Consider the following 25,239-nt stretch of genomic DNA (forward strand, 5'->3'; position numbering starts at 1 on the left):
AGCATCATGCTCTGATGTGATTTGGCAACATATAGAGTAGTAGAGAAGGGAGAAGAGGAGAATATGAAAACACATGATCGAATAGCAGCGCAGCAGGTAAGCTTGTGGGTCACATCGTCGCAGTCACCGCCAGCCGACTAGAGCTTCTCGTTGACGGGGTAGTTGCGCAGCGCCTGCCTGATGCCCAGGTCGGCCAAAATCTCCTCCGAACCACCAAGGACGGCGTCGAACTTGTATGTCCTGTGGAACATCTCGACGAAGGAGCCCATACCAGACTGAGTAAGACCACGTCCACCAAGGATGTTGACCGAGTGGTCGGCCACGTCCTTCGACACCCTAGTAGACCATGACTTGAGCAGAGCAATCTGCCCAGCCAGGTGCTGCGCCTGAGTGAAGTAGTCCATCTTGGTCATCTGGTACGTCACGTTCTCCAGCCAAGCCTGAGCAGCCTCGCACTGCGAAATGAGCGACGCAAGCTTGGCACGGATGACCGGTTGCGAGATGATAGGCTTGCCGAAAGCCTTGCGCTGGTGAGTCCACATCATCAGCTGAGCGCAAATGGCTCGCGAGGCTCGGATCGTCGAGCAGCACATGACCCAACGCTCGTGGTTGAAGTTGGAGAGAATGACGGGGATACCGGCTCCCTCCTCGCCGACGAGGTACTTGGCGGGCACCTTGGCGTCGTCAAAGGTGACGTACGCCGTTCCAGCGGTTGTCGAGTAGGACGTCTTGATCTGCTTGGTCTCGACGCCACCGCACGAGCGGGGAATGCAGAGGACGGCAAAGCCCTCATCCGTCTTGACGGCAGTGGTGAAGTAGTCGGCGAAGGTACCGTTGGTAATCCACTTCTTGGTGCCGTTGACAATGTAGTGAGAGCCGTCCTCGCTCTTCTTGGCGTAGGTGCGCAGGCCACCGAGAATGTCGGAACCAGCAAAGGCCTCAGTAATGGCAAGGCAAATGAACTTCTCACCAGCAAGGACGGGCTCGATGATCTCCTTCTTGAGCTCGTCGCTACCGAAGTTCATGATGGGAGGCAGACCGATGACCATTCCACCCTGGAGAGCGTCACCGAATCCACGAGCACCCATTCGCACGAGCTCCTGGGTGATGATCATCTCGCAGAAGTAGTCGAACTGCTCGGGCTTGATGCCAGCAAACAGCTTGCGGCCCTGGAGGTGCTTGCCGGGACCCATGCGCATGGCGTTGATACCATTCTTGCCCATCTGCTGCACGAGCTCGACGTCGGGACGCTTGCCGTTGGCCTCACAGCGCTGAGCGACCTCGTGAACGTGCTCGTCGACGTACTTGCGCATCTCGCGCTGGAGGTGGCGGTGGTGGTCCTGGAAGTAGGGCGAGTGGTACTTCTCCTGGAGCCAAGTGGGCTCGGCGTACGGGATCTTGGATGGTGCGCCAGGGGGAGGCGGCTGAATGCGTGGGCAAGAAAAGATGTCAGATATGTTTTTGCCACAGTTTCGTTGTCGCCATCGTCAGCACGCAAACTTACAATAATCTGCTGCTCCTCACCAGCAACCTGACCGATGATCAGACGCTTGTACTGGGGGCGCAGGAGGACCTCATGTCGGTGGAGACCAAAGAAGGTCTCAGTGGCGTCTTGGCCGGCAATCTCCTCGTCGTACAAGACAGCCTCACCTCCAGGGTGGCTACGAGCGAGCAAAGCGTCGGTAGGAGTAGATGTAGGCTTGTCAGTATGCTGCGCAGAGCTCGTTGCCACCCACCGCTGATGGGCGGCTACTCACAGAGCTGCGAACTTGGAGAGGTCGTAGATGAGCGAGTCGACGACGATCCAGAGGTTGCCCTTCTGGTTGTGCTTGGCAACCTCTGCAGCGTCGATCTGCTTAAACGTGCCAGCCTGTTGCTGCTGTGCTTGGGGGGACGACATCGTGGGCGAGAGAATAAAAGCGCTGGATAGAGGGTATGTAAGCGGCGGCGATTGTTAAGTGTATAGTAGAGGGGGTTAGGTCAATGAGATGCAAGCTACGAGGGGAGGGGAGGGTTGCTAGCACCGGTGGTGGTGGTGGTGGGGGGAGTTGAGAGGAAGGAAGAGAGGAAGTTACGAGCGAGGGCAAAGGGGGAGACTGGCCACCTGGCTTTGGTGGGTGGTGTTGCTCCGGATTCGAGGAGTCCGGACTGCGCTTACTCTTGTCGCGCTACTCTCTCTCTTGCCGAACGCCGGTCGATGGCACTGGCTGAGTCTGCCTTGCTGATCAATAGCGAGCGCAACAGGTGGTGCGCCGCCCGCCTGCTGCATTTCTCCTCGTCCCGTGTGAAAAGCACGGGCGGCACGGAGTCCGCCAGGCGAGTCGTCGAGTCGAGACACGGAGAGGGGACGGAGAGCAGACAGAGAGCAGAGCGGGTGCGGGGTCCCCGCACGCAGAGCAGGCGCAAGACAAACAAGATGAAGCTCAGACGAAGAGAATAGGAGGAAGCTCGCAGCGGCCAAAGACCAGGGAGCAGATGGGCCAGAGGGCATTGTCAAAGCAAGGGCAGGATTTGCTAATGAGCGGCGGTGGTAGTATACGCGAGCGATAACGCGCGCGAAAAGGGCACGCGGCCGTACACCCACGATACGCGTCTGCTAGTCTATTTGATTGCACAGTCTGCTGCTATGAATGGTGCTCCGTAGCCTGTCTTCCCTCTGTTCGCCATCACGGGTTAGCCATGGCATCCTCCGCATCACCATCGTCACCTCCCGTCCCTGCCTCGCCGCGCTCACCCCTCTTCAGCGCCTCCATCTCGCGCCGAAATGCATCAGACACAGTGGTCGTCACGCCAGGCTTGTTGCCGTCGATGCTCGTCTGACCATCTGCGCCCTCTTCAGGCTGCTCGCTGGACTCTGCAGCTGCTGCTGCTGCCGTACCGTCGTCCCCCTCCTTCTTTGCTCCCCAGACACGCTGCTTGCTCCCCTTCTTTAGCGCAACCTCGTTGACCTTCTCGCCGCGCCTAACGCTTACGCCGAGCCAATTGACATGAGGAGCAGGTCCACCGCCATTCCCACCGCGTAGCTGCTGTTGTTGCTCATTGCCGGCGGAGAGCGTCTTCTGATGAGCAGAAGAGGTGTCGACTTTGGTGAGCTCGCGCAAGGCCATCGTGGCGTAGGCGGCCGTTCCAAGCTCGAAGGTGACCTTGAGTGCAAGAGACGGCGCAGATGCAGTGACGCTCTCTCCATCGCCCCTGTCGCTTGCGGCTGCACTGGCGGTGTACGCGTCCTCGGCCTCCTTGACAGTAGGGAAAGCAGGCGGCGCCGGGTCGATGCCGAGAACACGATCCTCATCGCTCTGATTGAGGGCGACCGTCGCGTCGTCGTACTTAATGAAACCGTATTCGACATTCTTGGGTCGATGGAGCAGACGCCTGTACGTGCCCCTGAGCGTTAGATCGAGTGCGCGGCGGGTAGACGTCAGCTGCTCCATGGTCAGCCCGTCAGCCTTCAGAAGAGCGTCGTGCACCGGTGTCATCCACGAGTTGGCGGGCAGCTGAACGTGGTATCCGCACGATGGGATCACCACATCGTGGATCGTCCAGCGACCGGAGGCGGCCTCTTCTGCGGTGAGTATCTTGACTTTGGGGAGCTCGGTGATTGTTTGCTTGCTTGCAGGGGCGATGACTGATGGCTGCCCGTCGTCCTTTGAGCCCTCGCCGTTGGCAGCATCGTCGTCGTCGTCGTTGTCTTCGGCTCTGTCGTCCCCATCACCTCCTGCAGCCTCTTCATCGCTTCCCTCGAGGAGAACGTAGTCGCCCTCAACGACATTTTCGAGCCCGAACCGCTTAACCCTCTCCGACGCAAGCCTGTTCCAAATGTAAGACTGGTGCGCATGAATGTACATCGTCCTTAAGCTCTTGGGCACAGCCGCAAAGCAAGCATGCCAGTCGCGACCCCCGGCAGCCCCGCCTCCGCGCTTAGCCCTCTGCTGCTCCTCATCACTCAGCTTGCTCAGCAGCGCCCTCTCGGCGACGGCCCAGCGGGGCATGGTGTAGAAAGCCTCGCGCATCGCTTGTGCCCCTCCCTGGCGGTAGTGCGCCTTGGCCACCCGAGCTTCAGGAACATCCTCCGGCCTCTCTGCAAGTAGCAGCTCCACCGCCCCTCGGAAATCGCCCTTGATGAGCGGGATACCCACCTTGTGCGAGGGAAGGGAGGAGGTTCCGAAACGCTGCATCCCGTAGTAGTTGATGAAACCGCGAGTACGTAGCACTTCAACGGCCCGGTGAACCACAACTTCGTCCGGGAAAGTGACGGCGCGTAGGACGATGCTGAAGCGATTGCCCATGAGGTCGCCTAGGAAGAGCGGGCGGTCTGAGTATGTGACGTGGGCTATGCGGATTCCTCGGTCACCGCGGGAGGATACGGCGTCGAGGCACGTCTTGCGGGGTGCGTCGCGATTGCCAAAATTGCCGCCACCTCGACCTCTTCCTCCTCGTCCTCCTCTCCCTCCACGTCCACCACGACCACCTCCGGGCCCATCGTCAGCTCCCACCTCTTTCCCAACCCCATTCGCAGCCTTCCACACGTCCTCTGCCGTCTTCTTGCCGCGGCGTAAGCTGACCCTCTGCACAGTGACACCGCGCTTGTCTTTCGTACCCGCAACGGTCAGCTCCTTACTTGCGGCCTTGTTCAGCATGGCAAGGGAGGGACCAGCACCGCCGCCACCACCGAGCTGCAGAGCGCGGGCAAGAATGTTGGTTGCGTCTTGCGAGTCGCGGTTGGTCTTTTGCAGAAGGAAGTGAACGTAGGGAGGTAAAGCGGCTTCACCTGGATGACGATTGGCATGGGAGGGACCCAGGCGACGAGGGTCCTTGCCTGTTGGGCTGGGATTCCAGCGAATCGCAATCATGGATGACGCTGGAGTAGAAGTGGCAGCCTCTGCTACTGCCGGCTCAGGTGCCTGGGCTGCGTTCATGAGGGCATCCTCGTCGATCTCTGCTGCTTCACCCTTCTTGGGCTTCGGAGCAGCCGTAGGCTTGGACTCAACTGTGTCGGTGAGAAGTCGTCCCCTGAACATCTCGCGAACGATGTGATGGATCTGGCCACGCGTCTCCTTGGTCAGAGCATCTGTGATGACCTTGCGTGTGTCGCCATTGTCGCGCACCACACCTCGCGGTCGACCGTCCTTGTTGTCTCGACCACCGCCACGTCCTCCTCTGCCTCCTCTGCCGCGGCCTCGACCACGATCACTGCCGCGTGTAGCAGACACCGACTCTGTCGCTGCTTGGGCGGCTTCTTCACCTTCTGCTTGAGGCTGAGCGGCTGGCTTCTCGAATCCCTCGGGTCCCTGCTCCCAAAGCGCCTTGACCTCATCCCTGACCCTCTGCCCTACGAGCTCGATAAGTTTGCTTTCCATCTCCATCTCCACATCCTCATCGCCCCAGACCACATCCTTCCTGGCAGCCATTTCCCTGTTCTTCTCCTGCTCCTCCTGCCTCTTTGCCTTCATCTCTTCCCTTTCCGCCTTCTCCCTCTCGAGCCTCTTGGCCTTCAACTCTCCGGTTGGGTCATCACGCTCCTCTTTCTCGGTCCTGAGCTGCTCGCGCAAGTCTACAGCTCCCTCGTAAGAAGGCGCGGGTGGGTCGAGATCGGTGATGCGGCAGACGGTCCCGTCTGGGGCGACTTCGCTGACTTGGAAGTCGGTGAAGCGGTCTTTGATTACGCCGTGAATTGCTGCTAGGTCTGGGGAAACATACTCGGTGATGCCGACGTCGAGCTCTGTAGGCAGAATGTGGTCGGCGGCGGGCTCTTGTTTGGTTGAGGCGGGGGCTGAGATGTCTTCCATTTTGGCCTTCTTGGATGATGAGGGCTCGGCGACAGGGTCGACAGAGGCCGCAGAGGCTTCAGCGTCGCTCAGGCGGCGCTTTGATGGCGACTCGGTGGTCGAAGGCTGAGCTGGCTCACTAGTCGTTGCAACACCCTCTGCTTCCATCTCGAGGGGTAGCAGTCGTATGAAGAGGGCCGAGAAGTCAATCAATCCAATTCCACAAAATATTCGCGGACCAGCCGCCGCTTGAACATAGATGTCATTACGTAATCACATGCCTTCGCTGGTATCTACGAGGTCTTCTTGTCGCTCCTGATCGTCGTGGCAAGCTTGCACTGAGCATAGGCTAGGGCGACAGTGCAGCGGATAGTGAGGTCTATGAGCATCATGAGGGGCATGAGCGCGAAAGGCACGTAGTTCTGGAGGAGGAAGCGCAGCTGCTCGCTCGAGAGAGAGGGAGCGTCTGGGCCTGCGATGACTTGCCAGATGACAAAGAGGGTTGAGCTGAAGGCTGTGTGCGATGATGGGAAATTGAGCAGATGATAAGCAGCTGTCCTGGTCACACCAGCGATAGCGAGCAGCAATACGTACCGAGCGAGCTGTACCCAACTAGGAGGGGCCACACTCTCCAATCGTCTGTGAGCGCAGACATGAGGAATCATCAGCCGCTAGCCCTGCTTGAACCTCGTGCTCATCGCCGTCTACTCGCCTCTTACCAGCCCGACAATGCCCAAGACGAAAGCGGGGCATTGCCATGTCATCTCCAGAACGACGGCCATCCAGAACCAAGCCACCTCGGGCTGGCCAAGCTTGCCAACCATAGGGTCATTGCTCTGCCTGAGATAGTCTTGCTTGGTCTTGACGAGCACCTCCGGGATGCAGCTCTGAGGATAGAATAATTGGCCTTCAGGGGTAGCGAGCAGACAGAGCAAGCAAATCAGCATGCATCAATGCCGCCGGGCGAGATGAGGCGCCGCATGCTCACCATCCACCAGCACCGAAGCCAGCAAGTGCACACCCATAAAGGCGACATAGAGCCAGTCAGCCTTCCTCCTATGCGTCCAAAGCTTCTGTCTGAGGGCCATGATGCTGTGTAGGCTATGCTTGCGAGCTCGCCACGGTATGCAGGCAGCGATCAGCCTATCGATCCATCGACGCCCGTCGGCGTCATGCTGAGCCGGCGCGGAGCCGCGCATTCGAAATGACCAAAAGTCAGAGGGCGGGAGTGGGCCCAATGCCATCGACGATTGGGCGGCTTTCCTGGAACAAAGCAAGCAGCCATTCAATTCGAGCCTTCATCATCGCCACTCAGAGATAGTCACAGCACGGGCTAGTCTTGCGACATCAGCACCATCACCATAAGCTAGTGCAGCTGCGTTAGCCCATCGCCTACCCCGCTCCGCATCGAGCCAAAGCGGGCACCTCACACGAACACGTCTCAGCGGGCTAAGCCTCGCTCACCTTCCTTGAGACCTTCTCCCTCTTCCCGTACCTCCTCCCACTTTCCCCCGAGGCTACACATCACACAATGGCAGCCCACGACAGAGACCCATGTCCTTACGTCATCCTCAACGATTTCGGAGGTGCATTCGCCATGGGTGTGGTAGGTGGCACAATCTGGCACGGCATCAAAGGAGCCAAGAACGCACCACGAGGGTTCCGCATGCCTTCCTCCATTGCAGCCATCAAGGCAAGAGCGCCGGTACTGGGAGGCAACTTCGGTGTGTGGGGTGGCATGTTCTCGAGCTACGATTGTGCGATCAAGGGGATCAGGCAGAAGGAAGATAGTTGGAACGCTATCATGGCTGGGTTTATGACTGGTGGGAGCTTGGCAATTCGATGTGAGTGCCAAGCGGACGATGATGAAAGCTGGCTTCAGGGAGGGCAAAGATATGCTGGGCAAGGTGTCTGACTGTCCTCATCTCGCCCTCCACCCTTCTCGCTCGCAGCTGGGCCAAAGACAGCGGTAGGCTCAGGTATCATGTGCGGTATCCTCCTGGGATGCTTCGAGGGAGTGGGCGCATTGGTGCAAAGATTCATGGCAGAGGGCAACAAGCAGGTGGCGCCGATGATCCCAGAGGCAGGAGCTGCCCCAGGAGGAGCGCCGGCGTTGCCGCAGACTGCGTCATCGGCGTAGATGGGAGGACAGTCCGTGGATAGCATCAGCAGAGGGGTACAAAGGCGGGCTCCGCATGGAGGCTAGCCATTTGATAATGAGGTGATGAGCGATGCAGATATGGGACTTGCATGGCCAGCCACTTGGAAGGCGTCGTCAGCCGGACGTGTCGACGATGAGGAGGAGGGAAGGGAATGGCAGCGGCCACTAGCATGACCAGGGCCGAGATGGACGATATAGACTGCGACGAGGAGGGCACGAAGCACATCATCAAGACTTGGCAAACGCACCCTCGTCCTCGTCTGGCTCCCACATCACCACCACTACGTGATCACTGTAACATTGTGTAATGACGCTTCATTCGTCTCACTGGTCGCGCCCGACTGCTGGCAGCGTCTGTCAAATTGCGACCTCTACAAGTACACATGGGGGCCGACTGCGCTAACCCGCTACGCATCAGCCATCTCCTCATCGTCCCCATCCCCGTTTCCTTCTAGCACAGCTTTGAGCTGCTCCTCTTTGTTCCTTCTCCTCATCACCAACCCGACCTCGTCCGCCTCGTCTCCTTCGTCGTCATCGAGCTCAGTCCTTGTTGCCTTGCGAGGACCAGACGCAAACGTCTCCGCCCCCGCTGAGAGGGCATCGATGAGCAATGGCAACCTTGAATCTGGACCAGGGAGAGTAAGATTGGGCTCGCGCTGCATGATTAAAGGGCAAGCAAGTCAGCAGGAGGGTCTCAACTTGAAGCGAGGTTCAGCGTCCACTCACCCGTCTCAACGCGTCCAGCTCATCACCAAACTCGCTCGTCATGGCCTCGAGCCAGAGCTGTCCGAAGGCCTCGCGAGTGCGACGGCGGTATTGCTGCTCCTCCTGATCATCTTGCTCCTCTGCATCGCCTACCCTCGCTCCGTCTCGCTGCTCTCTATCAGAAGCCCCAACGATGTCCCCACCCCTCAAAGGCACTTTCGCAGCACGACGCTCCTTGCGTCTCCTGGCTGCCTCCTGCGTGATGCGCGCAGGCAAAGGGTTTGACGAAGAAGACGCCAAGGCTTGTACGTTGCTCCTGCTCGAGAGGACTCCCAGATGCGGATCGTCATGCAGAGAAGAACGCAGCGATCTGTCGAGCTCGACGGCGTCCGATCGACCATCGAGCGTAGAGGGGGAAGCTGCGCGTCTTGGGCGAGACGACGATGCAACTGCCGAAAGGGTGGCTTGATGGTTTTCGTCATCTGAGCTGTCACTTGATGAGGATGACGAGGATGACGAGGAGGAAGAGCCGCTATTGAGGGCAGCCAGCTTAGCCCTGCGTACGGCGGCAGCCGACCCTGCCGCTGCTTTCTTCGTGTCCTCTTCATCGTCTGAGGAATCTGAGCTCGAAGAGCTGCTGCTGCTGCTACTGCTGCTGGACGAAGAGTCACTTTCAGCAGCAGCAGCTGTGCGAGCTTTCCTTGCCCTTCTCCTTTTGCGCGGACGAGTCGTTGCCGCTTTTGGTGGCATTGCGCTGGATGGTGGAGAGGACGAGGAAGATGAGGCCCAACCTCCTTCCGAAGCAGCAGCAGCCGCCAAAAGTTTTGAGCCGCCGAGCTCGATGGACTGCCAGTTCCGGTCCGCCGTCTCGTCTCCGCCTCCGCCTCGTTGCTTTGCCGCTCGGACCATCAATCGAAGCTCTTTCTTGACTCTCACCTCACCAATACAATGGCGTCCAACATGATCTCGTCCATCCTGCCACCGACATCTCAGGGCTATCTGCCCATCTGGCTCTGGATCGTAGCAAGTACTGCCTTGATCAACGGCCTCGTCAATCTCGCGACGCCCAACGCCCCCTCACCTTCCTCCAAGGGCAAGAATGCAACAACCAAGGCCAACCCATCACACAAAGTCTACTCCTCCCCTTCAGGCTCTCTCTCCTCCACGCCCCTCACAGCAAGGCTCTTTGGAACATGGAATATCCTTTCAGCCCTTGTACGATTCGCTTGCGCCTACCAGCCGAAGAACACGCCAGTCTACGCCCTGTGCGCTGCGACTTTCATCCTGGCGCTGGTGCATTTCGGCAGCGAGGCGGCGCTGTACGGAAATATCGACGTCAAGAAGGCGGGAAGTGCTAGTCCCTTTTTTGTGGCCGGAGGAAGTCTGGTCTGGATGGTCGCGCAGGCCCAGTGGTACGCAGAGGCATAAAGAACCAGTGGGAGGACAGGGACGATGGCGAGGGGAGCGAGTGAGAGAATGCATATATCCTGGTATTCGATAAAAGAGAGATGTCCGATACTGCTGTTGCCGCTACCAACACCTCAGCCCTTACGACCCAGCACTCGCCGCGCCCGGCCCCCTCTTCCACCATCCCAGCACTGCTACAGACCCTGCAACGACAAAGGAAACCAGCGCCGCGCCGCTCAGCACGTTGACGACGAAGCCATTCTCGTCGAGGATGTCGCCAGCGCCCTTTCCTGCAGCAGCAGTCGCATTGCCTCGCCTCGCTTTGCGGCGCGGATCTTTTCCTTCGCCCTCGCCAGCCGCAGCTGAGCGACGGGCTTTGTGCGGCCGTTTGCTCCTCGCCTCCTCTCGGGAGCGTCGCCCTGAGCCGGCTGCTGAGGGTGAAGCGCCACGTCGCCTCCTGTTCCCACGGGTACCAGGGAGGGCAAAGAAGCCTCCTCCATCTTCTTCGTCCACGTCTTGTTCCTCCATTGCCTCGTCCGCAGCACGCTCCGCCTCTACCTCGAGCGCTGCCATCTGGGCAATTTGGCCCGCCTCCGCCCACTCGCTTGCTTCGATTCCAATGCCAGCGTCCAATCTGAGCGCCTCGCTCAGGTACGGGAGAGGGCCTTGCTGCACAACCCGCTGTGCTTCGCTCATATTCACGTAGGGGACCATGGGCGGAGAGTGAAGAGGTGGCGAGTTGGCGGATGAGGGAGATGAGAAGATGGGAGGCGGAGGCGAGTGAGCTGCGCCGCCGCTCTGCGCGCGAGAGTAGCGCGCTGGTGCATAAGTCGTATAAGGATCACGGCAGTGTCCTGACCCGGAAGGAAAGAGGAGGGTCGCACCACCTGAGGTTGAGGTGGTAGCTCCGCCTGTTTTGCCTAGGCCCCCTGTTCCAGAGAGGCTTGCGTTCCCTCCGGCGACGCTCGTGAGGCTCAGCCGTGCGTACGAGACGTAGAGCCTAGCCAGAGCCTTGCGGCCGCCCAGCGCTGCCACCATACGCGGTGGTGCTGTGGGCGGATCATCTTCTGCCCTCTCTTCCTCCTCCCGCGTCTCTCTGAAGGGCAAGGGTAGATAATCCTGTACCAGAAGTCGAGTAGCCGTAGGCAGATCAGCCGTCCGCCAGCTTCGTACAAAGTACTCAAAGCCGTCATCCCAGCCTCCGGGTGGTGGTGGTGCGGTCATTGAGGCGCGAGCCTGTAGACCGATGAGGACGAGAGAGACGGGATCCATGTTGAAGCGGGCGTCCTCTTCTTGAGTGCTGGCAGCTTCGCCCTCCGATTCCTCATCTTGACCGCCAGCTCCTCTGCGGGCGCGCTGCTGATCAGTCGCGGTGGTCATGGATCTTGGAGAGGTCCCGTAGCCCAACACGGTATGCGAATCATCGCTGTGCAAGCTGAGAGTGCTCTCTGCAGCTGACATCCGTGTACCAGAGCGTCCTCGACGCTGCCAGCTACCTCCGGCGCCCGTATCGCTGTCCAGTGATGACGAGATGGCAGATCTGGGCGAGCTGCCAAACATCGCGCCTTCTTCACTTGAGTCAGAGGATCGTCGCCTTTCGCTGCCACCCGCGTTGGCCGAGGGTATCGCGACGCTGCCGCGAGCATGCTCTGGGGATAAGGGAGCAGGGCCTGAGATGAGGCTGGGCCACATGCCTACATCGATCTGGGAGCGGGTAAACATCCAGAAGTCAGCTCATGTTCGAAATTGAGCGTTCTATCGCTGCTCTTTCTGACCTTCGTCAAGTGCACTGTGACCAGTCTAGCATGCATCGCATCATCATCGCCATCATGACTGCTCGGCCTTCCGCTCCCAGACGAGGCAGCCGTGCCGAAATGCACGCTGCCCTCCAGGCTGAGGGGAGCAAAGATTTCCTCGGGGTCTGATGAGGACGTAGACGGGCCTGTTGAAATCCTGCTGGCGACTGAGTGAGGGGAGCGAGGTGATGACGGTGAGGAAGGGCTCGAGGCTGGGCCTGAAGCTGGGGCAACAGTGCTATCGGTGACTCCTGCAGCTGATGAAGCTGGCTCACTTCTGTCGTGGCTCTGAGCATCGTCGATGATAACGCCGCTGCCGGTGCTGGGGGTAGGAGAAGGCGGTCTCGGCGGCAACGACGCCCGGCTATTGCCTAGTAGCTCGTAGCTGCTTGTTGAGCCGGACCGCGAAGCTGAGCGACCCGTAGACGAGCCAGCTGTGGAACGGGCTTGTGTGCCTGTACTTGCGGTGCCACTGCTGCTGTTCTGGCCTGTCCTCTGGCGGGTCTGCGGCGGCGACATCGAGGATGAAGATGAAGCAACAGAGGTTGGGTCGCGACCCTCACTAGAGCTCGTATCGTCATGCCCACTACCACTTGTCTGCCTGCGCGATCGACTGCCTGAGCGATGTGCCCGTCTCGACGTGGATCGCTGGTTGCGCTCAAGCTGCCAAGACGACGCGGATGGATCGATGCGGGCATACAGACTGGCCTTGAGGACTGGCGGGTAGCCTCGAATTCCAGCAACGACGTGATCTGAAGCGATGAGGACGTCAAGGTCTTCATCTCTCGCGGACAGGGCTACGTAGAAGACGACGGTGACTTGGCCGTGAGACTGGTGGAATTGCCAACCGGATAGGGCGGGTCCGTGGATGGAGAGGTTGGGAGCAGGCGATGACATCGTTGATGGACCGGTTGCTGCTGCCGCCGGGCCGGCTACCATTGCTTCTTGAGACGTCATGTCGAAGCATCAATGACTGCCACGAAGCTCACAGCCGTCTACTGTCCCATTGGGTGAGAGGTCGAGGTCTCAGAGACGGCCGGACGAAACGGAGATGGTGTTGTTGGTGCTGAGTCAAGGGGCTCAATCTTAAACGTGCGGGGCCCATGACGGTCCAAGCGTGCACGAGCCACGCATCGGCGGGCGTCGACTCGACGACGACGGCGACGACGGACAAGACGGGAAGACAAAGGACGACTTGGCTAAAGTCACTTCAAGCTCCAACACTTGATTTACACCCACGAGGATGGCTGTCAGCGGCAGCAACGAGGGAGCTTCATCGTCCACTGCTGCGACGACGCTGCCACCGGGATTGGCCCTCAGCATAGCCAATGTCCTCGATGGCCCCGATGGCCCCGATGGCCAGCAGAAGACGGGCGATCCTTCCTCCTCCTCCTCTCATCCCGAATCTCTCACTGCCCAACTCGCCCGTCAATTCCACTCGCCGCAATGCCTTTCGTCAACATCAATACAGCGCACTCACGCTCGCATGAGGGAACAATTGTCCACTCTAGACGAGGAGATTGATGCCTTGGTACAAGAGGTGCAGCGCCAACAGGCGTCGCCAAAGTTGGGACCGTCGGGCGAGGTGCACGCGCAGATGAGGGATCTCTTTGAGCGCCTCGAGATGATCAGAACCAAAGCAACGTCCAGTGAGAAGACGGTGAAGGATATCACGGGGGATATCCGGTCCCTAGATACGGCCAAGAACAATCTAGTGGCTAGCATGACGACTTTGAGGAGGCTCCAGATGTTGGGTCAGTGTTCAGGCCAAGAGAGAGATCTCTAGGGCTTGATCAGGATACTGACGCATACTGTCTCGCCCCATTAGAGTCCGGAGCCATTCAACTTCAAAGCTTGACAGATGAGCGCAACCTCAGAGAAGCAGCGCAATCACTCGATGCGGTAAAGGCGTTGCAGACTTCCTTCAAAACGTTTATGGCCGTAGAGCGAGTTGCGACCACCTCAAGACGCATCGCTGACGCTCAGCAGCGGCTAAAGACGGCAGCAATGGAGGAGTACGAGAAGTTGTGAGTGCCAGAATCGCTGGCTTAGGAACCAATGTGAGCATTGGAGGCTGACCAGTCAATGCACTTTCCGCGCTCCTCCCTCAGCTTCCTCCAAGAAGCTGGCTCCACGACTCCCATCCGCAGCACCGCTGTACCGGACGCAGCTCTTGCTCTCGACGCCATAGGATCAGATGCCGTCAACGCCTTGTTGGACTGGTACTGTGCCCTTCAACTACGAGAGTATCGCCGCATCTTCCGCGCAACAGACGAAGCCGGTCAACTAGACAACGTCTCTCGTCGCTTCGCATGGTTCCGTCGCGTTGTCAAGCAGCATGACGAGGAGCACTCGGGTGGCTTCCTCGAGGGATGGCAAGCAGCAAAGGCGCTTACTGCCCGATTTGCGGACATCACGCGCGAGGATATCAAAAGCGCACTGATCAGGGAGAGGCCCAAGCTTCAGGTAACAACGTTGCTCGAGGCTCTGCAGGCTACCATGGAGTACGAGGCCCAAGCTAGTAAACGATTCGGTGGAGTGCCATTCAGCCAGATCTATGCGGCTAATCCGAGACCAGTCACGGCGGCTGGACCGAGCGGAATCACTATTGCACCTGCAGCGGCTGCTACGGCGGCAGAGAACATCTCGTCCGTCTTTGAGCCCTATCTGGGTCTCTTTGTCGAGGCGCAGGACAAGGCCCTCGCAGAGCTCATGGCTAATTATCGCCGCCAAGGGACGACACTCCCCTCCCAGGCCGACATCACAAACAATGCCGGTGGTCCTCCTCCAGCCTCTTCTCCGGGGTCCCACCCTACCGTCCTCCCCTCCAGTACTGAGCTTTTCTACTTCTACCGCCAATCTCTCGAGCAATGCTCCCGCTTGACGAATCGCTCCGCCTTTCGCGACCTTATCACCGTGTTCCGCCGCTACCTACGCGCATACGGAGAAGACGTCCTGCGTGCTGCACTACTCTCTGCCCGTCCTCCCCGGCCGGACGGGAGACGCTCCACCTCCCTCTCAACTGACACGCGCACAAGCGTGCAGGATCTACAGCGCTGGTGCTTGGTGTTGAACACAGCGGATTATTGTGCCAATACGTGCACGCAGCTCGAGCAGAGGCTGAAGGCAAAAATCCACGAGGAATACAAAGAGCAAGTCACACTTGAGCCGGACAGGGAGGTGTTCGAGGCCATTGTGGCGGCGGCGGTTACGGTGCTCACGAGGGAGGGAGAGATGGCTGTTGAGCCGGGCATACCGCACAAGATGATGCGCGGAGGTGGGGGGAGCGGCTCGAGCGGCGCGAATACAGCTGGACTTGACGCCGCAGCTGGAGGAAGCGGTAATGTGCAGCCCTGGCTGTCCCTCACGCAAGTACATGGGAAGAGCAGCTACGTAGACGAGGTGCGCACCTCTCTCGAGTCGGTTGCGGTCGTCGTCAGGCAGGACGTCGAGAACAAGCGCTATGTCCGTTCGTGGTGCGACAGAACCGCCCACGTCGTGCTGCTCAAGTGGACTCACGCGCTTGTGCGACTTCTGCTGCAGCGGCCTTCCACGCCGGGGCAGCAACCGACCTCACTTGGCCGCTCCCGCCCAGCCATCGAACAGCTGCTAGTAGACCTCTACGAGATCAAGGCCACCCTCCTCGAGCTACCTCAACACACGCCGAGCGAGCAGTCATCCGCGTCAGCTCTCGGCTACGCAAGGCATGTAGAACGCAACGTCGGACGCGTCGAAGCTCTTCTGCGGCTCATGCTCGTACCGCTCGATGAAGGTGATGCCACCAGTCAGAAGGGCGAGCTGAGAGAAGAAGCCTTCCTCAGCGAGTATGTCCGTCTTTGCGCCGTCGATCTCACTGGGGCTCCAGGGGATGCTGGGCCGGAAAGTGGTTTGGCGAGCCTGGCGAACCTGCAGAAGGCCATCGACCTAAAATGTGGCAATGCCCCTGGCGCTGGAGGAGGGGGTACAGCCGGCGCGAGGTTGAGCGATGCGCTTGTGGACCGCTTCTTTGCACTTGTCGATGCAGCGGTTGCGGCGAAAGCTACAGGGAGCGAGAGTGTGGCAGGAAGAGACGACAGGCCCACCCCTGCTGGATTGGCTACATTGCTTTCCACGCTGGAGATGGACCCGCCCCCACCTGGTGCGTTAGTCACCCCTCCGCCTGCCCTGGACTTTGCACCGCTCAACGTGCCCGGCGACACAGCATCGTCTTATGCGACCGCCACTGGGGCGCAGATGAGCGCGACGGGCTCTGTGGACCAGGCGAGGACTGGTCTCTTCTCCCCACCTCTTTCGTCGACAGGAGGGGATGGCGCACCGACATCTGGCGGCGGACTGGGCGTAGGAGCGAGGAGCGTATTTGGGGGTGCTGGAGGCAAGTTCGGCAGCCTCTTTGGTCTCGGCCTGGTGGGGGACAGGAACAGGGGACAGTAGCGTGGGCCGGTACGGGAAGAGGGAAAGCAGTCGCATACTCGAGCTAGATTAGAGCAATTTCAATCTTTCATTTTGAGCTTCTGAAAGCACCGGCGTGTAAGGAAGTGAGGATAGAGAAGAAGAGATGCAAAGGAGAGCAGACGAGGGGATATGTCGCTCCCTTGACCCTGCACTGAGATGCTACTTGTCTGGACGCGCTTAGAGCTCGTCGTGGTGACCGTACAGCGGCTCGTCGTCGCCGCCGCTCGACGAACCACCAGCGTCACCGCCCGAGTACACCTTGGCGGTGATGGGCGCAACGGTGGCCTGCAGTTCGCTCAGCTGCTCTTCAATGTCACTCGCTTCCGCCTCGGCATTGTCCTCCAGCCAAGTGGTACCGTCCTTGAGCGCCTGACGAATCGTCTCCTTGTCGTCCTTGTCCAGCTTGCCTCCGAGTCCCTCCTTGTCGCTCAGCTGAGCCTGCAGCGACGAGATGAAGGACTGGTACTGGTTGACGACTTCGACCTTCTTGCGAACGGCCTCGTCTTGCTCAGCAAACTCCTCGGCCTCCTTGACCATGCGGTCGATCTCCTCGGGGCTAAGACGGCCCTTGTCGTTGGTGATCGTGATGGACTCGGACTTGCCCGTGCCCTTGTCTGCGGCCATGACCTTCATAATTCCGTTGGCATCGAGCTCGAAGGTGACCTCAATTTGAGGCACGCCGCGAGGAGCAGGGGGAATGTTGGTCAGCTCGAACTTGCCGAGCAGGTTGCAGTCCTTGGTCATGGAGCGCTCGCCCTCGTAGACCTGGATGAGGACCGTGTTCTGGTTGTCGGCGGCAGTAGAGAAGATTTGCGACTTCTTGGTAGGAACGACGGTGTTGCGGGGGATGAGCTTGGTCATGACACCGCCCGTGGTCTCGATACCGAGAGTGAGGGGGTTGACGTCGATGAGGAGGAGACCCTCTGATCCCTCCTCGCCGGCAAGGACACCACCCTGGACGGCGGCTCCCCATGCGACGGCTTCGTCCGGGTTGATTCCCTTGGAAGGCTCCTTGCCATCGAAGAAGTCCTTGAGGAGCTGCTGAACCTTGGGGATACGGGTGGAACCGCCGACGAGCACAACGTCATCGATGTCCTCCTTCTTGACGCCGGCATCCTTGAGGACCTGCTCGACGGGCTTCATCGTCTTGCGGAAGAGGTCGGCGTTGAGCTCTTCGAACTTGGCACGGGTGAGCGTCTCACCGAGGTCCTTGCCCTCGAAGAAGTTCTCAATCTCAATCTTGGTCGACATCTGGCTCGAGAGGGTGCGCTTGGCTCGCTCGACTTCACGACGCAGCTTGCCGACGGAGCGCTTGTTGACCGAGGCGTCAAGGTTCTCCTTCTTCTTGAACTGCTTGAGCATGTAGTCGGAGACGCGGTTGTCGAAGTCCTCACCACCCAAGTGAGTGTCACCAGCCGTGGCCAAGACCTCGAAGACACCGTCTTCAATGGAGAGGAGCGACACATCGAATGTTCCTCCTCCCAGGTCGTAGACGATGATCTGAGCCTCGCCCTTCTTGTCGAGACCGTAGGCGATGGCGGCGGCCGTAGGCTCGTTGACGATTCGGAGCACGGTGAGACCGGCGATGGTGCCTGCATCCTTGGTGGCGGTACGTTGAGCGTCGTTGAAGTAGGCGGGGACGGTGACAACGGCGTGGGTGACCTTGTGGCCCAGGTAAGCCTCGGCGGTCTCCTTCATCTTTTGAAGAATCATGGCTGAGACTTCCTCGGGGGTGAATACGCGGTCAGAGCCACGGACGTTGACCTTGATGGCGGGCTTGCCTGCCTTCTCAACGAGCTGGAAGGGCAAGCTCTTTGCGTCCTTCTTGACGTCAGAGTCTCCCCACTTGCGGCCGATGAGACGCTTGGCATCGAAGATGGTGTTCTCGGGGTTCTGCGCAGCTTGGTTCTTGGCGGCATCTCCAATCAAGCGCTCGTCTTCGGGGGTGAAGGCGACATACGAAGGGGTGATACGGTTTCCTTGGTCGTTGGTGATGATCTCTACTCGTCCTTGACGCTGAACACCGACGCAAGAGTAGCTGAGCGAGAAGGGTTCGAGAAGGCATTTGGGTCAAGAATCAGCGACTAGGACTCGCATCGCAGCATGAAATTTGCGTTGGCGTGGAGGCGCGCGCACTCACGTTGTACCCAAGTCGATACCAATGACAGTTCCATACTCGCTTCGCTTCTCCTGAGCTGCGACACCAAAGCCGCCAGCATTGCCAGCGGGTGCGAAGGTTGATGCGAAGGCGAAGAGGGCGAGGATGGCAAAGAGGATGTTGAGCGGGGACAGCGACGAGGTGAGTCGTGCTGTTGAGGATCGCGGTCTTGCTGATGCTGCTGATGCTGCTCGCGAGGAGCGACGAGCCATCGACGAGGCCATCTTGATTACCTTGAAGAGGGGATGGTGTTGGTTGGCAAGGAGGAGAAGAAGACGAACGAAGCTCACGCCGTCTTATTCGCCAGTCTCGCAGCCTTGCAGGCGCAAGGGGCGCGCGGAAAGAGGGCGCTCGAGCCCGCTGTGCTGGCCAAGGACACGCAGTGTCGACGTGGAGCAGCCACGAAGACGGCCGCCGTGTCCAGGCCACGCGAGCATGCCACGACGACGGCGCAACCAATGGCCACGACGACCGGCCGCTCAAGCTCATCAGTCCATAGGCCCACGCCCTACACGTCGTCGACTTGTCACGTTCTATGCCCAGACCTCTCGCTCATCAAGGGCACGCTGCGTGTAATCGTCAAGATATTCATTGCTTGCACATTAAGATGAGATGGTTGATACGGCTCCGAGCCATCAAGAAAGAGAGAAGAGAATATACACAATACCGCTCGTAGGCGGCAGCAGCACGCTCAATGGTCACTATCGCTCCTCGATTGCGCTCAGCACTTGACGTTGCCCGCCGAGTCGAGGTTGCGCGTGATCCAACCGTACTTGAGCCCAGCCTGGTAAGACCACTCATCGGCGCTCTCCGTCTTCCAAGTCCAGAAGATCCACCCTGACCCGCTCTTCTCGTAGACGTTCCTCTGCGTGTCGAACAAGTCCTTCAGCTGAGACTTGAACGTCGAGCTGAAGCTTGATCCCGAACCTGTCTTGCCCTTGCACGACCCCTGCGAGTTGAAGCCAGAGTAGCTCCCATCATAGCGCGACCCTATTCCGCGGCCGTTGAGGTAGCGAGTGCAGTCAGTGGGGCTAGTGGTCCACTCGCCCGTGACAAGGTAGTGCTTTCCATTGGCCGACGAGATATCCCCGCGCTGATTGCAGTAGTATTGCAGGCGATCCTTGTGGCTCAGGTAGATGTTCTCGTTAAAGATCGAGTAGATGTGGTGGTCAAGGAGGACATTCTGGAAGTTGGGCGGACGCATGAAGTTGTCGTAGACGTTGAGGTTCTGGAAGCCCTCCTGGAAGGCGACGTTGACGCTCGTAGGGTTGGAGCCCTGGGCGTATCGTACGGCGTAGTAGGCGTCGGAGGCGTAGTCCTTGGCGAATTGCAGCCTCTGACCGGAGTCGCCATTGGTGGTGAGGGGCTCATTGAGCAGCTCAATTGAAGTCACAGTGTCGGCGTACTCTGAAGTAGTGAAGCGCTTAGCGATCGCCGTGATAGCGGCCTTGGCGCGGTTGGCGTAGTCCTTGTTGTTGAACCAGTTGGCGCTGCCGCGGTGACCGCTGTTGTCGAAGCCCTGCGAGCGAGGGGGGAAAGAGGCGTGGAGGCAGAGTGAGCGTCAGCGTCAGAGTCGTACAGCTTCAAGCCGTGCTTTGGGTTCACTCACGTTTTGGCTGAAGGGAGCTCCGTGCAGGTCGATCATGACCTTGAGGCCATTGTCGCGAGCCCAACCGACAGCCCTAGTCAAGTAGTCGAACTGGTTGGACTTGCAGTAGGTCGCATGCTTGTCATCAAAGGCCCAGTAGCCGATGGGGATCCTGACGTGGTTGAGGTTTGCAGCTTTGATCTGACGGAAGTCGTCTGCGGTGATCCACGAAGCCCAGTGGCTCTGCAGCCTGGAGCAGGCGTCGTTCACGCCCTTGTACTGGCCCATGGTGTACTCATCAACGACGCGGTTGTCATTGGTGTTGTCGTAGAGAGAGGGCTTGATGAAGGGCTCCGAGACGAGCCAGCCACCAATATTGACTCCACGGACCTTCTGCGAGCCGTAGTTCCAGCCGCCAGCTCGAGGAAGAACGAGGCGAGGCTGATCGAGGGGCTCTCCGCGCTCATCGACTACCGAAGGGATGTCGAGCTCGCCAGAGGTGACATTGCGCGAGATGAAGAGCGTCTCGCCCTCGTGATCGACTGCAGTTGAGCGACGAGAAACGCTGCGACCGTCGGCACCAGTGCCAGACGATGCTGCGATGGCGAGTGCTACGGTGAGGAGTTGGCAAAGGTTCTTGAGCATGTTGGCGGTGAGAGGTGCTCTGAAAAGGTAGGCCGAGTGAGGGACTGTTGGAAGCGAAGACAAGTCATGACGAAGGGGAGAACAAGGGGATAGAAGTGATGTGAGCCAAGAGCGGGACAAGGAAGATGTGATGTGCGCGAGGAGGTAGAAGGTCTCCTGACGCCAACCCCGCGGACGGCGAGAACAAGGCAGTGCCAGCCCCCGCCAAGGGCAGCTTAGCTTCGACGCTGACGTCTGACAGCTCGTCCCAGCAATGAACGGCGAATTGACCGGCAAGAACAGGGGTTCGGCGACAACTCAGGGCCAAGACACAGAGAGAGTGGTAGGGGGTGATGCTGCACGGCTACTGTGGTACTCACCAGTGTGTGGTTATGTGCCGCCGGAGGAAGGGGTGCTAGCGCTAGCGGCTGCTTTCCGGATGTAAGAGAGGTAGAACTCTGAGAGAGAGTGGCAAGCGTACAATGACGATGCGACGATGGGTCACAACGAAGGAGAAGATGCTAGTGGTATCGATAGTGATGGTAAGGAGGGTTGGTAGAGAAGCAGGTGTTGAGCGAGCTTAAGGCAGTCGCTCGCCAAGGCACCATTCACCCATCCATTCATCTTTCGCCGCCGCCGACGGCAAGCAAGCGTGACGCTCGAGCACACAACGGCTAAGTGTTGGCTGCGTCCCGTCAACCTGTCCGTCTCCTGTGCCGATGACACAGTTGAGCTGCCTCACGATCAAGTGTTGGAGTTGAAGCACGATTGAAGCGAGGCAGGCCCACGCACGCCTCTGGCCGGCTGGCGAGCTGGGTGAGGGGTGGTGCCGTTGCCGTTGGCCGCGGGTGCCGCTGTCCCCTCGGCGCATTCCATGATACCCGTGCAAGGAGAGAGAACGAGTGAGGAAGGCATCATTCTTGTTAGGCGAGCATTCAAACGGCGGCGGAGGCAGCAGCTGGCAGCCTCCGAGAGAGAGATGTCCAGCGACGTTAGGCGAGGCGACGACTGGCGGGGCGCATCTCCTGGACCAACAGCTCAGCACAGCCCGCCATGACCTTGCTCGCTCCTCTACTGGTACCACCAACAACACCTCTCGAAGAGCAAGAAGCAGGATCCCGTCTCGTCCTTGTTCGTGTTCGAAGAAGCAACGACGACTTCGAATACCGAACTTAGGTTGTCGTCGAGTGAACTAAGAAGAGGCCCGAGCGCAAAACCCAATCGCACGGCGTCCCGCCCTGTCTTTCTGTGCATCTCGTCGTTGTCCCGAGTCAAGGGCTCATGCAGCTCCGATGACAGAGAAAGCTTTCCACATCTGGCGGGCGCGCGGGCAGGCAGGCGACGCCAAGGCGGAGAAGAGGGTGCGGGGAGGAGCAGCGGGCAGGCGCCGAGCGCCATGCGATGGGTGCCGGGACACGCATATTGACGACCCAGGATGTACGAAGCACGCACGTACGAGCCTGCCCCTCTTCCTCGTCGGCCAAGACGGCAGAACGCGAGGAATCTAGCGAAGGCGCGCTCAGTCGTCAACTCAGGCTCGGTGAAAGGGGGGCGTGCTGCCCGAATTGGTGAGATGAAAGGGCGCCGAGTCCCTCGAGCGCGTCGCGTTGATTGTCTGGGTCAGAAGAGGTCGCCGGGCATCTTGCGATGCATGTGAGGTAGTCAAGTGGCAGCCGCATTTCGCACATGCTGATCGAAGATCGACGTAATGTAACGATAGTCAAAGAAATGGTACAACAAGATCGTCGTCGCGGTCATCAAGAGGTTGTCGCCGAGTCGTCCGGGCTGCCTGACCTACTCATCCCGGCTGTGCTTATCCTCGCTCTGCTCTCCACTGACATCAGGGTCCTGCGCCCCCTCCTCACGCTCCTCGGCATGCACAGGACTTCCACCATACGCTCCACTGCTTTGCCTGCGACTCTTCTCTTCATCATCTATGATGCTCAACGCCTTCCTCAGACGGCGGCCAAGCCCTGCCCCTCCTGCAACGAAGGAGCCGCCTGCTCGATTCTGATCGGAAGCTGCGAGGCTGTGTGACTTGCGCGTGGGCGTCGTCGGGTCGGCGTCGTTACTCGTCGTCATCGTCTCTTCCCCTTGCCCCCTCTCCCCATCCTCTGAACCGTCCTCGCTCCCGAACAACGGCGAGCCTATCCCGCTCGCGCCTGAGCTCTGCGGGTGACTAGCACTCGTGAGGCCCAAAGCCGCGAAGGACACCTCGCCCGGCGCAGGTGCTACGGCTGAGGATAGGCGAGGCGACATTGCGCCTCCGCTGCCGATCGAGTCGCGATGCTTCGTCGAGCTGCTCGAGCTAGGCGGCGGTCTGGACAGGCCCGTTGCAGGTGCTCGTGGGCTTAGCAAGCCCGCGGGAGTTAGGACATCGTCGTTGCCATCGCGGCCTAAAAGGTCTGAGGGGTGTTGCAGTACGCTGAAGATCTGGTCGGGGCCGCCGGTGGAGCTTGAGCCTGATGGGCCGCCACCGGAGGAGGAGGAGGCGCCGTTTGGCTGGGCGTAGGCACCAAAGGGATCCGGAATAACCGATAGCATCGGTTCAAGTACGGGGTCGCTGAGCGGTTTCGAAGAGAGGCGTTCGTGTACTTCGACTTGAAGACGCAGGAGGTGAGAGACCTGTGCGAGAGCGTGGCGATGCCGTGGTCAGCATCGCAACAATCATTAAGATGATATCCCGCCTTGCTACGCACCCTATTGGCAACCCTATCCCACTCCTCCTCCTCTGCACCCAACACGTCAACATAATGCGTTGCTCTCTCCTCGTCTAGCCCATTGACCAGCCTCTGCAGCTCTTCCAATGCCTTTCTGAAACTGCCCAAGTCCCTCTCCTTCCCCCTCTTCTTTGCCGCTCCTCTCAATTGCTTCTCCTCACACTCCTGCAACTCCCTCGAACGCTCCGCCATCACCCTATCATGCGCCATCTGCCTTTCTGCAACAGCTGCGCGATGCGAATCAAAAGCTTCTAGCAAGGGGATGGAGAAATCCTTCCAGAAGCCATCGGCCAACAGCTTGCTGTGTGACGCAACCAGAAACTCCAAGCCGCTCGCTGCGTGCAATTGAGGCCCAACTTTGTGTGAGCCCTTGAGCCTCGCGCAGTCCTGCAATGCGAAGGCGAAGTCATTCGACGCGGTGGACAGGGCGAGGAGGGCTTGCGTGTAGGCTTTTGAGGCGGTCAGGAGCCCTTCGTAGGCGTTGAGGGAGCTGATCTGGTCTTTGCGTGTTACGATCGTTGAGGGACGAAGATGTTGAGGCAGGTGAGGAGGCAGAATTTGTGTCGAGGTGGTTGACAAGGCCGGCGACCCCGGGATCGGCGCCGATGATGAGGAGGGCATCGCGGGCGGGCGGAACACAAATGCTCAGCGAGCGTGGCGGGAACGATGACGACGTCAAAGAGTGAGAAGTGAAGAGTGAAGATGGCGAAGGCGTGATGCTATTGAAGGCTGGGTGGAGCCCCTGTCCCTGTCCGGCCTTGACCCTGTTGATTTCTCCCACTCGGAGCTGAATCCAGTCGACTCCAAGCAACACCTGCGACGCCACGCGTCTCAGTCCGCCCTCCCATGCCAGACCACAGCTCTGAAGAGCTCTCTTTCCGTCCGATTGTACCTCTGCTCCTTCTTGTCGTCCTCTCCACTCCAAGATTGCCCAGCATGTCCAACCCTTTCAAAGAGTCCTCCGTCTCCTCGCGCTTCGTATCCAGCACAGAGCTCACATCCGCTCAAAAGAAGCGCGAAGATGACCTCAAAGCCGCCTATGCTCGCATCGGCCAGGAGCCACCCCCTTCGGCAGCGGCAGCACAAGAGGAGTACGACCCACGCAGCTTGTACGAACGCCTCAAGGCCAATTCGGATGCCAAGCAGGAGAAATTTGACGAGCAGTGGAAGTTGAGCAATCAATTCAGAGGGATCGATGAGGGCGAAAGTAGCTTCCTTGCAGACGTCGCTAGGGAGAAGAGGGAGGAGGAGAGACGAAAGAAGGCTGAGGAGGCAAAGGAGCTCGAGGAGTTTAGAAAGTCGGTTGAGGCAGTGGCGTGTGATGATGATGAAGAGACAATCGCTGACGATAAAGTACCGCTGGCAGAGCCACCGAAGCTCAGCAAGCCTCACCACCTCCTCCTACCTTGGCTGGTAGCCCCAGCGCAGTCGCCTCGACGGCCAAGTCTGCTTCTCCGCCAGCACCAACAGCTGCAGCCACCAAGCCAGTGGCATCCTCGTCAGCGGCTAGCAAGGCCAGCAAGAGGAAGCGCGACGGTAGTGCGCTGGGCATTGTCAGGAAGAAGAAGAACCCGCAGTCAGAACAGCAGAAGGCTGGAGAGGCCAGCAAGCCTACAGCAGCGGCGACCACCAAGGATGAGAGCGAGAAGAGTTCGGGTGATGCGCAGAAGGGAGCCAAGTCATGAAGACCTGCCAAGTGTGATTCTATCGCTGCAAGTAAGCGCATCGATGGTCACATCGTACGGGACATGGCCCAACCTGTCGATCGCTTTCATAATGACGAGGGAGAAGCCACCCGCCTCAACAGCGGCAGCTACTCTCCGTTGTCAGATGATCAAAAGAGCCAGGTGGCAGAAGACACAG

At 59.3% G+C, this 25,239-nt stretch overlaps 12 protein-coding genes across 12 annotated transcripts; 4 read left to right on the forward strand and 8 right to left on the reverse strand.

Annotated features, from left to right (window-relative positions):
• Positions 1–73: 73 nt before the first annotated feature.
• On the reverse strand, positions 74–2,212 carry BDZ90DRAFT_229851 (acyl-CoA dehydrogenase NM domain-like protein). Its single transcript, XM_025505243.1, has 3 exons — positions 1,758–2,212; positions 1,505–1,661; positions 74–1,424 (listed from the first exon to the last, which is right to left on the reverse strand). The coding sequence occupies exons 1-3, from the start codon at positions 1,898–1,900 to the stop codon at positions 138–140; spliced, it is 1,587 nt and encodes a 528-aa protein (XP_025365473.1). The 5' UTR covers positions 1,901–2,212; the 3' UTR covers positions 74–137.
• A 376-nt stretch (positions 2,213–2,588) lies between these two features.
• On the reverse strand, positions 2,589–5,958 carry BDZ90DRAFT_229852 (pseudouridine synthase). The gene has a single exon (XM_025505244.1). The coding sequence runs from the start codon at positions 5,931–5,933 to the stop codon at positions 2,667–2,669; it is 3,267 nt and encodes a 1,088-aa protein (XP_025365474.1). The 5' UTR covers positions 5,934–5,958; the 3' UTR covers positions 2,589–2,666.
• Positions 5,959–5,982: 24 nt separating this feature from the next.
• BDZ90DRAFT_229854 (hypothetical protein) lies at positions 5,983–6,985 on the reverse strand. Its single transcript, XM_025505245.1, has 4 exons — positions 6,754–6,985; positions 6,478–6,672; positions 6,360–6,404; positions 5,983–6,279 (listed from the first exon to the last, which is right to left on the reverse strand). Exons 1-4 carry the CDS (start codon positions 6,851–6,853, stop codon positions 6,059–6,061), a joined length of 561 nt encoding a protein of 186 aa, XP_025365475.1. The 5' UTR covers positions 6,854–6,985; the 3' UTR covers positions 5,983–6,058.
• A 311-nt stretch (positions 6,986–7,296) lies between these two features.
• Positions 7,297–7,905, forward strand: BDZ90DRAFT_245140 (putative TIM17-mitochondrial inner membrane import translocase subunit; the record flags this gene model as incomplete). The annotated part of the gene is made up of 2 exons (XM_025507491.1): positions 7,297–7,609; positions 7,718–7,905. The coding sequence occupies 2 exons, from the start codon at positions 7,297–7,299 to the stop codon at positions 7,903–7,905; spliced, it is 501 nt and encodes a 166-aa protein (XP_025365476.1).
• Positions 7,906–8,396: 491 nt separating this feature from the next.
• On the reverse strand, positions 8,397–9,763 carry BDZ90DRAFT_26277 (hypothetical protein). Its single transcript, XM_025508527.1, has one exon. It carries the CDS (start codon positions 9,538–9,540, stop codon positions 8,638–8,640), a length of 903 nt encoding a protein of 300 aa, XP_025365477.1. The 5' UTR covers positions 9,541–9,763; the 3' UTR covers positions 8,397–8,637.
• On the forward strand, positions 9,580–10,059 carry BDZ90DRAFT_257920 (hypothetical protein; the record flags this gene model as incomplete). Its single annotated transcript, XM_025508013.1, has 1 exon — positions 9,580–10,059. The coding sequence occupies one exon, from the start codon at positions 9,580–9,582 to the stop codon at positions 10,057–10,059; it is 480 nt and encodes a 159-aa protein (XP_025365478.1).
• A 1,263-nt stretch (positions 10,060–11,322) lies between these two features.
• BDZ90DRAFT_26281 (hypothetical protein) lies at positions 11,323–12,905 on the reverse strand. Its single transcript, XM_025508529.1, has 2 exons — positions 11,814–12,905; positions 11,323–11,732 (listed from the first exon to the last, which is right to left on the reverse strand). Exons 1-2 carry the CDS (start codon positions 12,789–12,791, stop codon positions 11,415–11,417), a joined length of 1,296 nt encoding a protein of 431 aa, XP_025365479.1. The 5' UTR covers positions 12,792–12,905; the 3' UTR covers positions 11,323–11,414.
• Positions 12,906–13,431: 526 nt separating this feature from the next.
• BDZ90DRAFT_248516 (hypothetical protein) lies at positions 13,432–16,007 on the forward strand (the record flags this gene model as incomplete). Its single annotated transcript, XM_025507627.1, has 5 exons — positions 13,432–13,588; positions 13,663–13,858; positions 13,946–14,411; positions 14,475–15,111; positions 15,169–16,007. Coding segments are annotated over 5 exons (2,295 nt in total), but the record flags the coding sequence as incomplete, so codon positions are not given.
• A 280-nt stretch (positions 16,008–16,287) lies between these two features.
• On the reverse strand, positions 16,288–18,719 carry BDZ90DRAFT_229858 (heat shock protein 70). The gene is made up of 2 exons (XM_025505246.1): positions 18,427–18,719; positions 16,288–18,324 (listed from the first exon to the last, which is right to left on the reverse strand). The coding sequence occupies exons 1-2, from the start codon at positions 18,666–18,668 to the stop codon at positions 16,464–16,466; spliced, it is 2,103 nt and encodes a 700-aa protein (XP_025365481.1). The 5' UTR covers positions 18,669–18,719; the 3' UTR covers positions 16,288–16,463.
• A 423-nt stretch (positions 18,720–19,142) lies between these two features.
• BDZ90DRAFT_26402 (glycoside hydrolase) lies at positions 19,143–20,897 on the reverse strand. The gene is made up of 2 exons (XM_025508623.1): positions 20,054–20,897; positions 19,143–19,963 (listed from the first exon to the last, which is right to left on the reverse strand). The coding sequence occupies exons 1-2, from the start codon at positions 20,675–20,677 to the stop codon at positions 19,166–19,168; spliced, it is 1,422 nt and encodes a 473-aa protein (XP_025365482.1). The 5' UTR covers positions 20,678–20,897; the 3' UTR covers positions 19,143–19,165.
• Positions 20,898–22,243: 1,346 nt separating this feature from the next.
• Positions 22,244–24,127, reverse strand: BDZ90DRAFT_277296 (hypothetical protein). Its single transcript, XM_025508993.1, has 2 exons — positions 23,356–24,127; positions 22,244–23,281 (listed from the first exon to the last, which is right to left on the reverse strand). Exons 1-2 carry the CDS (start codon positions 23,995–23,997, stop codon positions 22,451–22,453), a joined length of 1,473 nt encoding a protein of 490 aa, XP_025365483.1. The 5' UTR covers positions 23,998–24,127; the 3' UTR covers positions 22,244–22,450.
• A 141-nt stretch (positions 24,128–24,268) lies between these two features.
• On the forward strand, positions 24,269–25,061 carry BDZ90DRAFT_277297 (hypothetical protein; the record flags this gene model as incomplete). The annotated part of the gene is made up of 2 exons (XM_025508994.1): positions 24,269–24,674; positions 24,743–25,061. Exons 1-2 carry the CDS (start codon positions 24,313–24,315, stop codon positions 25,059–25,061), a joined length of 681 nt encoding a protein of 226 aa, XP_025365484.1. The 5' UTR covers positions 24,269–24,312.
• Between the last annotated feature and the right edge of the window lie 178 nt (positions 25,062–25,239).

Source organism: Jaminaea rosea, assembly GCF_003144245.1.
Source record: "Jaminaea rosea strain MCA 5214 unplaced genomic scaffold BDZ90scaffold_1, whole genome shotgun sequence".
In the NCBI taxonomy this organism is placed as follows: Eukaryota; Fungi; Basidiomycota; class Exobasidiomycetes; order Microstromatales; genus Jaminaea; species Jaminaea rosea.

Excerpts from the sequence above, each read along its gene's own strand:
- BDZ90DRAFT_229851 (XM_025505243.1), bottom strand. The coding sequence starts at position 1,900 with ATGTCGTCCCCCCAAGCACAGCAGCAACAGGCTGGCACGTTTAAGCAG. Across the intron at positions 1,662-1,757 it reads CTCTCCAAGTTCGCAGCTCT|CCACCCTGGAGGTGAGGCTG; the intron begins GTGAGTAGCCGC and ends GCTCGCTCGTAG. Across the intron at positions 1,425-1,504 it reads GTGAGGAGCAGCAGATTATT|CCGCCTCCCCCTGGCGCACC; the intron begins GTAAGTTTGCGT and ends CCACGCATTCAG.
- BDZ90DRAFT_229852 (XM_025505244.1), bottom strand. The coding sequence starts at position 5,933 with ATGGAAGCAGAGGGTGTTGCAACGACTAGTGAGCCAGCTCAGCCTTCG.
- BDZ90DRAFT_229854 (XM_025505245.1), bottom strand. The coding sequence starts at position 6,853 with ATGGCCCTCAGACAGAAGCTTTGGACGCATAGGAGGAAGGCTGACTGG. Across the intron at positions 6,673-6,753 it reads GGCTTCGGTGCTGGTGGATG|GCCAATTATTCTATCCTCAG; the intron begins GTGAGCATGCGG and ends CTACCCCTGAAG. Across the intron at positions 6,405-6,477 it reads CATTGTCGGGCTGGTAAGAG|ACGATTGGAGAGTGTGGCCC; the intron begins GCGAGTAGACGG and ends CTGCGCTCACAG.
- BDZ90DRAFT_26277 (XM_025508527.1), bottom strand. The coding sequence starts at position 9,540 with ATGGTCCGAGCGGCAAAGCAACGAGGCGGAGGCGGAGACGAGACGGCG.
- BDZ90DRAFT_26281 (XM_025508529.1), bottom strand. The coding sequence starts at position 12,791 with ATGACGTCTCAAGAAGCAATGGTAGCCGGCCCGGCGGCAGCAGCAACC. Across the intron at positions 11,733-11,813 it reads TCACAGTGCACTTGACGAAG|GCATGTGGCCCAGCCTCATC; the intron begins GTCAGAAAGAGC and ends AGATCGATGTAG.
- BDZ90DRAFT_229858 (XM_025505246.1), bottom strand. The coding sequence starts at position 18,668 with ATGGCCTCGTCGATGGCTCGTCGCTCCTCGCGAGCAGCATCAGCAGCA. Across the intron at positions 18,325-18,426 it reads GGTATCGACTTGGGTACAAC|CTACTCTTGCGTCGGTGTTC; the intron begins GTGAGTGCGCGC and ends CTTCTCGCTCAG.
- BDZ90DRAFT_26402 (XM_025508623.1), bottom strand. The coding sequence starts at position 20,677 with ATGCTCAAGAACCTTTGCCAACTCCTCACCGTAGCACTCGCCATCGCA. Across the intron at positions 19,964-20,053 it reads GAGCTCCCTTCAGCCAAAAC|GGCTTCGACAACAGCGGTCA; the intron begins GTGAGTGAACCC and ends CCTCGCTCGCAG.
- BDZ90DRAFT_277296 (XM_025508993.1), bottom strand. The coding sequence starts at position 23,997 with ATGCCCTCCTCATCATCGGCGCCGATCCCGGGGTCGCCGGCCTTGTCA. Across the intron at positions 23,282-23,355 it reads GGGATAGGGTTGCCAATAGG|GTCTCTCACCTCCTGCGTCT; the intron begins GTGCGTAGCAAG and ends GCTCTCGCACAG.